At 33.1% G+C, this 12557-nt stretch overlaps 2 protein-coding genes and 1 pseudogene across 4 annotated transcripts; all 3 read right to left on the bottom strand.

Annotated features, from left to right (window-relative positions):
• Nucleotides 1-663: 663 nt before the first annotated feature.
• Nucleotides 664-3120, bottom strand: LOC141667437 (uncharacterized). Of its 3 annotated transcripts, none has more exons than XM_074473945.1 (3): nucleotides 2847-3118; nucleotides 1862-2019; nucleotides 664-1759 (listed from the first exon to the last, which is right to left on the bottom strand). In XM_074473945.1, exons 2-3 carry the CDS (start codon nucleotides 1995-1997, stop codon nucleotides 1065-1067), a joined length of 831 nt encoding a protein of 276 aa, XP_074330046.1. In that variant the 5' UTR covers nucleotides 1998-2019; nucleotides 2847-3118; the 3' UTR covers nucleotides 664-1064. The 3 variants fall into 3 exon arrangements, with proteins under 3 accessions (XP_074330046.1, XP_074330054.1, XP_074330038.1); XM_074473953.1 differs by having other exon boundaries at nucleotides 1913-2019; nucleotides 2847-3114; XM_074473937.1 differs by having other exon boundaries at nucleotides 664-2019; nucleotides 2847-3120.
• A 502-nt stretch (nucleotides 3121-3622) lies between these two features.
• LOC141667457 (uncharacterized) lies at nucleotides 3623-5653 on the bottom strand (annotated as a pseudogene).
• Nucleotides 5654-6724: 1071 nt separating this feature from the next.
• On the bottom strand, nucleotides 6725-9650 carry LOC141667428 (uncharacterized). Its single transcript, XM_074473925.1, has 3 exons — nucleotides 9340-9650; nucleotides 7165-7290; nucleotides 6725-7071 (listed from the first exon to the last, which is right to left on the bottom strand). The coding sequence occupies exons 1-3, from the start codon at nucleotides 9504-9506 to the stop codon at nucleotides 6933-6935; spliced, it is 432 nt and encodes a 143-aa protein (XP_074330026.1). The 5' UTR covers nucleotides 9507-9650; the 3' UTR covers nucleotides 6725-6932.
• Nucleotides 9651-12557: the final 2907 nt, after the last annotated feature.

Genomic DNA, 12557 nt, shown 5'->3' with positions numbered 1-12557 from the left:
TCATTTTTTTCTTAATTGATCAAAATGAATTTAGCCGGTACCATAAATAATATAAACCAACATATAAAATTTAGGTAACTTACACATATTACCTCGATTTCTTCTCAATCGATCAACATGAATAAATATTCATTCTCAATTGCAGCAATTTTAATTGCAAAATTTAAAAAACTTTTAAATATATTTTTTACGAATATTATCTATCAATTATCTAATGCAAAATTGGCAAAAAGTTTATTTCACAACAAAATATAACATATATTTCATATATGTAACATGAACATGGTTTATTAACACACGTGATTTTAAAAAATATATGTGCCTTGCACGAGCTATAAAGTATACAGACCGCATAAACTCATCCACACAATAGATCCACACACAATAGAGGTCTAACGTACCCAAACAGAAATAAGTCCTCACAATATTACATATATTCCATTTAAAAATATGTATACAAAGACTATAATAGTTGAGGTTAGAACATACCCGTGCCTATAAGAACTATAATAGTTGAGATTAGAATTTGTCCGTGCCTCGCACGGGCTATAGAGCTAGTTCAAGGTAAAGCCACAAAAGGAAGGAAGGAACAATACAGCACAATGCAAGATTATAGGTTTTAAATGCAATAAGACAATGCTTGTGCCACTTCAAGATGGTGAGTATAAGCAATCATAGTAACATGGCAATTTGGTACTCAGTAAAGTTCGTCTATAGAAAAAATCTGGTACACAATACATAACAATTCATTCTATCAATGAGGATGTAGTTTTTGAGAGTGAGTCTTAAAAGTAATTAAAGTAATTCATGTACTGACCATGAAAACAGACTCACATCCCAATAACTGCTAATCACATGTGATGTAACCGCATGATAAAATCTATAGTTTTGGAAGGATTTAAAGCAGAGATTTTATCTGAGTACGCAAGCTACCACATCATGGTGAACGCAAGGTTCAGGTAATAATGAAGATGAGAATTAATCTTCTGGTTCAAACAGTTGTTGGATGAATAACATTATTCCTCAAATGCTTGAGCAAAAGCATTTCATGCAGAACTGCCCAGTCACTTCCAAGTATGTAAGGGTTTTGATTCCACTACAACACCAAGATCTGAAAGGGAAGCACTTATGGAGTTGGATGACTTTGGCGAGAATATACCACTTGCAGGTAACATTTTGTTTAAAGAAATTATTCTTTGACCAATTATATGTTGAGGACGCTCTGTCATAAGTCTTGAACCCGCCGATCCTATACAAGGTTCTATTAATTTTTTCAGGTAACAATCCAAGCCATAATTTAACACATTAGCCCAGTCTGCAGATATCTTCAGGCCCTTCATCTCCAAATTCTGCTCCAAAAGAATCATTAAAGATCTAGTATCAGGTAGCTCACGAGTCCGCTGACAGGTCAGTGGATGAAACTTCTGTTCAGTTCCACTAGAAGGTGATTTTCCTGCACCATTGTAGATTGATATTCCTAAAGGAGCAGTATCAGGATTTTTACTTTCAATGCCCGGGCTTCCATCAGCCTGCTTAACTTCTTCCCCGTCTTCCACCAATGCAAAAATAGGGAGTCTGCTACCAAGAGAAAGTTGTCCTGCTTCACTTGGCTGACTCTTCCATTGTTGGTCAAGGGGACCTGGAAGATCATATAACTTGGGATCTCGATTCACCATAGACCTGTTTACTGGGAGGCCGTTAGCAACTTCCACGTTATGGGAAGCTACCCCAGCCGTGCTTTTAGCCCTCAGCAGAGGAACTTCACCAAAGGAAGAGTTCATGAGTATGGTTATAATGAGCTGGTTGTGTAGAAAAATATTATCCTTTCCAAATATTTGTTTACAGGATTTTTCAAACTCACATTTGTTGAGTTTGAGAGATAAAAATCTGCTGAGCAGATTAAAGTAATTACCCGCTCTCTGAGGCCCAATTTTTTGATAAATCACCGCTTTCAGCTTATTGGGACAACCTGGAGTAGGCTTCTGATTGGCCACCATATTGAATCAACTATCAAGACACCTTAACATTGACAAATAGAAAACCTGCATCAGTATCTCCGACACACAGAAAAAACTCCTGTTTTTACAATTCTACACCCTATCCAATAAAATTACAAAGCTACATACACGTATAAAAGTTATCATCTTTTCAAAAATAAAGAAACCAGCATGCCAAAAAGCACACCTTTTACATAATTCAATTAGTAGAGATCTAAAGCAATCAAAAAATACATCACAGACAACACTAGTGATTATAATTTAAAAGGAAATTTAACTGTTCCTAACATCCAATCTGAAGTAATCCCCAAAAAGGAAAACAAGCAGAATCTGAAGATTCAGCTAGAAGAATACATATACAAACATTCACACACATATATAGTTTAATTAACACTTAAAACAATAAAATACAACTACACTACATCATCAAGAATGATTCTTAAATCTAATTAAAAGTCATTTAAACTTCATTAAAATATTAAAATCTTACAACCCAATTAAGAAAATAAGCAATTGAATGTAACATGTAAAGAAAATACCTAAATCGATGAAACAGCCGCGTTGTCGTTATTGAAATATAGTTGTAAATTCTTTATCTCCCAAAAAATGGTTGTTCTAATATCTTAAAATTGAACTCTTTTGGAGTCTAATAAAGCATACAAAAAAAGAACTAATGTAAAAAAAGCTAGAACTTCAAAACATGTTTCTATAAAATACAACATTATAATTCTTGTCCGATCTTTATAAGGTAAGAAGCTGTGAGTTATAAAAAAACCCCAATTATAATCCAATATTATAGGATACACCAAGAAATTAAAGAATATTACCATATATCACAAAACAACATACCTTTCGCGAAATCGGATTCAGGAGAAGAGACGGTGACAAGAAGATTTGAGAGGAATTATCCCCAATCGCCCGTTGTTCCGGATGAAAAATCAAGAGAGCTCTCCCCAAATTCGCTAGTTTCTCGCCAATTCTGCTCACTCGCTCAATACCTCTCCAATTTCTTTTTATTTTTAGTCCGAGTTTAACTTACCCCGGAATAAGCCACCAAGTGTAGATAATTGGAGTGTTATATGTATATTTGACCCTCAGAATTATTAGGTATTTTATAAGAAATATGATAAACAATATTTTAACATGTATTTAAACTGTAACGGTACTGGAGATAAATGGGTACTACAAGTAAATAAAAAATATGTAGTCGTCCTACTTGGAAAAAGCTAACAACACGACGATATAATAGACAATATCTTTATATATATAAATGCCATCCATAATAGAAAAGCGCGAGGTAGATTGTTAATCTCTTCTTAAATCAAGTACTAACATTATCATTATAAGGGAACGAAAGGAGAAAGCTATAAAACATATAAACAGGGAACTTTAGTATGTTCCCACATGCTCTATAGCTAACTGTTGACACGTATAGGCAACTAGTGACACATTGCAGAAATAAACGTGTGATAGACAATAACATCAAATTCAAGGTGCAGCCAAAAAAAGAACAATACAGATCAATACAAGATTATAGATTTTAACTGCTATAAGAAAATGTTAGTTTGAAATCAAGATGATAATCGAGTATAAGCAATCATATAACATATCAATTTGGTATCAAATGAAACTTTTCTATAGCAAAGATCTGGTACAAAAAAAAAAACCATTCTATCAATGAGGATGGAGTTTTGAGAGTGAGTCCCCAAGTACAAAAAGGTAATTCATGTATTGACCATATAAACAGACTCACATCCCAATTACGGCTAATCATATGTGATGTTATCTCACAGTATAAATCTATAGTTCTAGAAAAATTTGAAGCAGATATTTTATCTGACTAGGTAAGCTACCGCATCATGGTGAACCCAAGGTTCAGGTAATCATCAAGAAGAGAAAATGATTACATTATTCCTCAAATGCTTGAGCATAAGCCTTTTCACGCAGCACTGCCCAGTCACCTCCAAGTATGCAAGGGTTTGATTCCATTACAACACCAAAATCTGAAAGGGAAGCACATATAGAGCTGGATGGTTTTGGCAAAAGCATCCCACTCGCAGATAACATTCCATTTAAAGCAGTAAATCTTTGACCAGCTTAATGTTGAGGGAGCTCTTTCATACGTCTTGAACCCGCCAATCCTATACAAGGTTCTATTAATCTTTTCAGGTAACAATCCAAACTAATATTTAACACATTAACGCAGTCTACAGAAATCTTAAGGCCTTCCATATCCAACTTCCGCTCCAGAATAATCATTAAAGATCTAGCATCAGGCAGCTCAAAAGTCTGCTGATAGGTCAATGACTGAAACTTCTGTTTAGTTCCACTAGAAAGTTCTTTACTTGCACCTTTGTACATTGATATTCCCAAAGGAGCAGTAACAGGGCTCTTACTTTGAATGCTAGGGCTTCCAGCCGCCTGCTCGACTTCTTCCCCATCTTCCACCGATACAACTTAATAGGGGGTCTGCTACCAAGAGAAAGTAGTTCCGTTTCACTTTGCTGACTCTCTCCTAGTGGGCCAAGGGGACTTGGGCGATCACGAAACTTTTGATCTCTATTCACCAGAGACCTACTATTTACTGGAAGGCAGTTAGAAACTTTTACATTATGGGAAGCTACCACTGCCACGTTTTTAGCCCTCGATAGAGGAACTTTACCAACATAAGAATTCTTAAGGATCGTTCGAATAAGCTGGTTGTGAAGAGAAATGTTATCCCTTCCAATTATGCGCATACAGGATTTATCGAACTCATATTTCTTGAGCTTAAATGAAAAGAATCTTTTGAGCAGATCAAAGTAATTCTCTGTTCTCCGATGCCCAATTTTTCGATAAATAGCTGCCTTTAGCTCTAGGGCACCAACTGGAGTAGACTTCTGGTCAGACACCATATTGAGTCAAGACACCTTAACATTGACCAGCAGAAACCTTCCATCAGTATCTCCAACACTATACAAAAAGATACAAGGTTCCTTTTTGTACAATTTTACATCATCTCCAACAAAACCACTATCATATTTTCAAAAATTAAAACAACTATCATGCTAAAAACATATTTTTTACTTATTATTCACCTAGTAGGGATCTAAAGCAATCAAGAGTATATCAAAACCAAAACTAGTGATTATTCCCATTAAGGAAATATCAATATTAAGTAATACCAACACACACACAAATATCACACAAATATATAGCTTTACTAACACATAAACAATAAATACAACTAAACTACACCATTTAACCATAATTCTTGAATCTAATTGAAACCCATTTCAATAGGAAACTGAACACAAACAAGTTAAGAAAATACCTAAATTGATGAAACACCCACGTTGTAGTTCTTGAAATATAGTTGTAAATTCTTGATTTTCTCCAAATTGGGTGTTTAAGTATCTGAATGAAAAATTGAACTTTTTGGGAGTCTAATGAAGAAGACCAAACGAGGACTTATGTAAGAAAAGCTCGGTATGAAAAGCTCGGACTTTTGAACATGTTTCAAGAAATTACTTACAAACTATAATCTCTTCCGATCTGTTTCAGGTAAGAAGCTTTGAGTTCCTAAGGTGTGTTTCGTTATTGGTTTCTATTTTGGGAAAAATAAAGAAGTAAAGATGGCCCAAAATGAAAAGGAGGAAATGGCTTGTTTTGCTACCAAAAATTGGCGCACTTTTATCAATTCATTTTTGGTTTTCTGTAGCTTACATAATTTAGATGTGTTTGGGATATATTTTTTATTTTCTTAAAATTTTAATATAGTTTTAGTACTTAAATTTAATGTATGAACAAATTTGATTTGAATGAACATATGACATTTTTTTTGTTTAAATGCATGCATGTCGACTGATGTTTTGAATAAATTTGATAGTGATTTATAATAGTAAGATATTATTGAGGCAAAGTAATATGCAAGAAAATAATATGAAATAAATATTTATAATTTTACAATATCTATGATTGCTATCGAATCATTTTAGATTATTTCTCGCAGTCAAACAATGGTTATTTCCTTTGTTATAAAGGACTCTATAATAATAACAGTTTCAAATCATCTGTTTAGTCGTCAAACAATGGTTATATCCTTTGTTATAAAGGACTCTATAATAATAACAGTCTCAAATCATCAGATTAGTATATCGCCTTCCGTCACTAGCTCATTTGATATTTGGTGACCAAATAATTATTCAGTCATTTAATACAGCATGACGAACTTACAATCTATATTGATTGTTTATCACCAGAGCAGTAGAAGAGTGAGAAAATAATCTTTAACGATTTTATTATGAATCAATACTTGCGAATTATATCAAATTAGCAAAAAAATTGCTAATTCAGAGAATCCATATGATATTTGTTCTTCGTCCAGAGGAATGAAATCCATACAAACAATCTTTAACGATTTCACTATGAATCATTCTCAGTTCAATCCGAGCCCTTGCTCTGAACTCTTGTAAATTGTTAGACAATTTATTGTCTCATTCAGTTGTTTACAAATGAGCCCCAACGCTTGTAAAGTGTTACACAACATCATCAGCATTTGTTTATTATAGTATTCTTATATTATAGTATTTTGCTCTTTCTGAAGAGTACAGAAACAATTATTCCCAAAGTCCTAGGCGTAAAATTGGACATTTGCTCAACTCAATCACTCCTGTGTATATATTTTTTTGGATGTTTTAGATAGCGCATTATCAACAAGGCTAAACGACATGTTTGGGGCACCAGGCTAAAGCTTATTACGTGGTAAAATTACCCTCATTCAACAATATATAATTTCGATAGAAATTGACCATTGTTTTGATCACTTGTCAAAGTGTCTATAGGCAATTCACAATTGTACCAAGTTACTTAAAGTATGTAGAACTTTAAAGATATAGTCGTCAATAACTGACACTTCCCCCTTCCTATTTGCACATCGGGTCATTCTCATTGTCTCTATTGCCTACCATCTGCTGGAATTGGCGGTGCTTCACCAAATTTCAAGATGTAAGCAGTTTCATGCACTGGCCTCAGAGGCAAAATCACTTGGGCATCAAGATATGCATCACAGGAGAAGCACCAAACTGATAGATCACTGTATTTCAGAGCACCATGTTAGATAACAATGACATGGAAATTGATGGCAATAAATATATATATTAAAGAATGGAAGTGAGAGCAGGCATACCTGTAGCTTAGTGCAAGATAATGTTTGCTCTTTTGAGAGTGCTCGAGCATATGTTTATTCACAAAACGACTGCAAAGAACTTCCTTGCAGCATAAGCATAACCAATTCTCACTTGGATGTTGGCACCTTTAAATTATAGTTTTACAGGCAGGATTAGTTTCTACATATGCTAAAAGGTTGGGCTTTTAGTGCATTAGGTAATTAACTTTTTACTACACTATATTTATTCCACCAGTTCGATTAGATACATTTGACAACATTTTAAATAGTCTTGTACTCTTATGCTATTAGACATGTAATTATGATACTTTTAGTACATATCACATATAAGTTAGTATGACGCAAATTATGTGATAACTGTAGAGCTTAAAGAGCAACTATCACTTGCTAAATTTGGAAAAAAAAAATAATTCACAAATGAAAAGAACTAAATGACTGTCAGATATCGGTGATACGTACAGATTAGAACATTGGGCTAATCGAGCAAACTTTTGTTAAGCGTATATATATGTCAAAGTCTATCTGATTACAGAACTAGTCAACTAGATACACTCACAAACGGACTTATTCTAGTTCCTGAGTAGGTTGATCAAAACATATAGTCCAATGCTAAGCTAGATACAAATGGTCAAGGAAACAACACATGGACTAGACCAAATGCAAAATAAGGAACAGATTAATCTTAATATTCGAGAAGGACAATTATAAGTATTGTACATATTCAAATGTACACGCACAGTACTGTACTTGTATCAAACCAATAAACGAACTCATTATTTTAAGAATCTTTTTAACCAAACAAGCAGTAACTTTATCTGGCTATTTATGGTATTCAGTTTCAACTATACTTTGTTGAGAACATAACTTCACACCAATCTATCCTTTGTTTTGAAAATATGACCTATTGGTTAACCATTGACCTCTACTCGGAAAACTGCAAAAGTTTATTTATAGCGGAACTTTAGTGGCACAGTTATATGCATTCTCCCACAAAAGTTTGATACCCGTGTTTTATATATCTGTCTGGATGTTAATAATTGTTTTTAACAAAATGCCAAACCAGATTTAATAAAGCTTTCTAGCCAAACTAGATGTATAATAAAGACTAAGGCTGTGTCCCTTTTCTCAATGCAGTGTTCCCAATAAAATTTTCTAAATCGTCCAACTCTATAACACCTCAAGCAAACCACTCTCCTACAAATTCTAGAGCTTAATAAACCAGAGTAGCACCATAAATCCGGCTGCATAAACCTTTCCTTAATCCAAGAAGGTAGGTATGAGTTTTACAGATTGATTATATTACACTAGCTTGGTAAAACTGCAAACACAATAATTATAATCATAGTAATTATTACGACGAAAAGAAAACCATAAACATGACGTAAACTGTGAGCAAAAAGTGAACAAAAACACATTGTATAACAAGAAAACAGAGTAACTAAGGAAGTTCAAATTACTAATTATATGGTATCAATCACCTAATCATCTTACTAATTCTTCTAGTAAGAAATTCTTATCTGAAGCTGCTCAAAAGCATAAAGCACAGAAGCATTCTACTAACTAATAGCACACTTTACACTTGCCGTGCACAGTACAACCCCTTCTTCCCCACCTCCCTAGAGGGTGTTAATGACACGACCAAGAAACACCCAGCTCCATCATTTACAACAATTAAAAAATCACTCACAACAACTAAAAATGACGCAACATGACTCAGGGAAAGTATACACCCGTTTCTGTAATAATCAGACCCCTAAGCCTTGTTTATAAAAAGAATCGGAAAAAGTAACTGAACATAGCAACAAAAAATCTAAATATACTTGATAATACAACTAATTTTTATTGTATCAAAAATCATATGAAGAATGCATGACATAATAACAGTAGGCCAAACATGACTCCAAAACCACAGAGTTTATCAGTCAATTAAGAACTCAATCCATAAACCTTACATTACAATCATATCAAAACAAAACAAATCAGATAATGAAAAAAAATAACTCATTTACGCAGCATCATAACAACCCGAAACACAAATCCCCCCCCCCCCACATACCCCGACCAAGACACGAACACAATAATTACAAGCAATATAAGTGGCTAACCAGTAAAATGAGCATTAATATAAAATGACAACTAAACAAATCATGGTAATACTAGATTAAAAAAGGGTACCTGTTACAATGAGTATCGGGAGTGGGAATATGGGTCAAATCGGAAGACAAAGAGGCGAGATGATCACAGTGGCTTCGGGCTTCGACCCAACCCGATTCGGATCCGTCAGCTTCATAAACAAAGTTAAAGCTTGGTTGTGATGATGATGATGAAGATGACGATGCCATTTCTCCACTATTTCACCAATTCTATTCCGGCCCTTTTGGAGTCAACAATTTCTCGCCCCCGATGATTAGGATTTATTTTACACGTCCTTTGCTCCGTTTGTTACCCTTTTTTACATTTTACATTTGTGTTTGTCCAGAATAAGTGTGACCGAAAAAATTTATTGAGAGGGAGATTCTTTTGTTCATTATTATTAGCAAGTTCAATAAATTATTTACATTTACTAGTTTAACTCAATATTGTAAAAAGCGCAAATCGGAACTAAACGGTGAGCCCACCTTTTAGCGCTTATGCATTAAAGCGGAAGCTTAATCGGTTTTTAAAACGGACCATTAATCGGATTATAAATAAATATATATATATATATATTAAAAATAATAATATTTATTTTGAATAAAGAGATAACATCCATATATTATAATAAATCAATAAAATGATCATTCACAAAGTCATAATTAACTTAAAAAATACAAGTAACATTAAAAAATATCAAATTACACCTTTTTTAAAATAATATTATTATTATTCTAATTGTTTTTAACCCCCATTTAATTTGGTCAAAACTGCTTAAACAGTCAAAATCCGCTTAATTCCGCTTAAAGCCGCTTAAACCCGTTTAAACCTTACTAAACGCTTAATTATCCGATTCTGCACTAATTCAGGCGCTTTAACCTCCGATTCCGCTTCAGGTCCGCTTAATGCGCTTTTTACAACACTAGTTTAACTCAGCATTACAGAAATCGCTAATCGAACTAAATCGGTCGAGTTACCGATTTACGATTTATCGGAAATCGGGGATTTATCAGAATGTTAAATCGAAATAAAATCAGTTATATTTTATTATTATTTTTCAAAAATATATGATTTATTGGATTAATCTTATTATTATTTACATATTTATATATAAATTAAATATATATTTAAATTATATATTAAATACATTTTTATGTAAAAAAATAATCATTAACTCATCGTTTGTCAATTGCTATGAGATCAATATGTAACAACACATAAATAAAATATTAACCAGATTTCAGGCAATTCACTTCATATATTCCTCAACCAGTGACTATTTAATTATTAAATCGTGAATGTAGATGGTTAACTGTGCTCTCATTATATATACTTTTTTTATTCAATAAAGAATGAGTCCAGTCAATTGAGTTCAGTTCCTGAAATCCTGTCGGCGGCCACTTCTTCCGAGCCGAGTTACGTGAATCTCTCTCATGTTTCATCTTCTTCCATTCTGTCGCCGCATGTGTTGTGTTTGTTGATGTATATCGCCGACCTGTGTTCTGTTAATTTGTCGTTGATTTTCCCGACTTTTACCGACTCTCGACCGAAATGAACAAAACGTATAATGCTCCGATTAGCCGGAGTTAGATCGGCAATATGGTTTCAGCCGATATTTCGGCCGATTTATCGGCTAATATGCCGATTTCTACAACGTTGGTTTAACTAGGGACTTATGTCCGCCCTGTGCACGTTTATTATTCGATATTTTAGAAATGTAAAAAAAATAAATAATCGCCCTTTTAATTATATTAGAATATATATATATATGTGTGTGTGCGTGTACCGTATTACTTCTCATAAAAGAAAGGAATCGCACCATCGTATTTTAAAATGTTCATCCTCTTAATTATATTAACGAACAATTAAAAAATTTAAAATTGTATAGAAAAACATGATCATGGTATGTAAATAAAACTACATAAACTATTGGTTGGTAAAACACTTGAATATAAATGAAAGAATTTTTTTCTCCAGCAAAATTTGAGTCTTAAGCAAAATGTGTATTTAAATTTTTAACGGTTACATGTGTTCTTATGAATCATAATTCGGTAATAATCGGAAAATTTTATTCAATAATATAAAATGTACATTACCTCATTTATATTACTTAACATGTATAGGTACACACAAAAAATTTTGCATCTGAATGAGTCGTGACAATTTTATGTATTTTATTTACTATGCAGAGTTTAATGGCCAGTGTTCATTTTACAAATATTTGTCAATACCTAATATGTGCAATGATGCGGGAGAGCATGTGTGTGTTCAAGTAGAGGACCAACAATTGGCTAAAATAGTTTAATTCAGTAGATTAATGAGAAGGTACAACGTGATGAATTAACTATCATGGAGTAGTGCCTAACAGAATGATGTTTGAAGACTCGGAGTTTAACTTAACAGTATAAATTATCTACAAGATCCTGTAAACTTGTTCACAATCGCACATGATATTAATTTCACTAACGTTTTGTTCTTCATCTGTGCATCCATCATTGTTTGCACTTTTCATCCCATAATTTGATCTTTTGAAGCCTTATAATTGAGTGTACAATATGAATTTGTTTAATTGAAGTTATAAAAATTGAGATTGAAAACCAATAATAAAATATGATTTTCTCAAATTTATATTTGTTTTCGCCTCAATTTGACACAATCAAATATAGTTCTATTATTGGAAAATAACTTTCAAAAAATCTAATATGATTATATTTTTATCCTATGTAATTTTTAAACCGTACAACAATTTGATCTCTTTTTTATAAGATAGTGTTACTCGACATCGTCTCCAGGAGTGCTATCGCATTTTATTAAAGATAGATTATTCTATTTGGTGGAGGAGAATTATGTTAGTGATGATTGGGGATGGTGATTTAACCCGCACCACACATACTTGATTCGATCACCTCTCCAAATAGGAAAATGATTTAGTTATTTCTCCGGTTCCTCCTAAATCACCCAATTTTTCAGGTTCGTCAACACATTCCTGCTTCAAAAAAATCATTTCCAATTAATATATAAGAAAAATCACTTCAAATATTTTGGAGTCAAATTTTTTAACATATTTAGAGTTGTCTTTTAGCACAAAATACTTGTTTCCAAACACATGAAGATGCTTAACAACAGGCTTTCTTTTTGACAAAATTGAGTTGGGTGACTTGCCAATGTCTTTGTTTAGTATATATTTGTTCTGAGTGTAACATGTTGTGTTAACAACTTTTTTCCAAAATTTGGTTGGCAGTTTGGCATCTCGCAGTATT

This window comes from Apium graveolens, chromosome 1 (genome assembly GCF_009905375.1).
Source record: "Apium graveolens cultivar Ventura chromosome 1, ASM990537v1, whole genome shotgun sequence".
Lineage (NCBI taxonomy): Eukaryota > Viridiplantae > Streptophyta > Magnoliopsida > Apiales > Apiaceae > Apium > Apium graveolens.
Note: the sequence above shows the minus strand (reverse complement) of the source record. Positions and strands in the feature narration are given on the sequence as shown.

Bases quoted from the DNA above. Each gene is read 5' to 3' on its own strand.
- LOC141667437 (XM_074473937.1), bottom strand. From the start codon at position 1,997: ATGGTGGCCAATCAGAAGCCTACTCCAGGTTGTCCCAATAAGCTGAAA.
- LOC141667428 (XM_074473925.1), bottom strand. From the start codon at position 9,506: ATGGCATCGTCATCTTCATCATCATCATCACAACCAAGCTTTAACTTT. The intron at 7,291-9,339 runs GTACCCTTTTTT...TATAATTTAAAG, and splicing joins CCCGATACTCATTGTAACAG to GTGCCAACATCCAAGTGAGA. The intron at 7,072-7,164 runs GTATGCCTGCTC...TCTGAAATACAG, and splicing joins TATCTTGCACTAAGCTACAG to TGATCTATCAGTTTGGTGCT.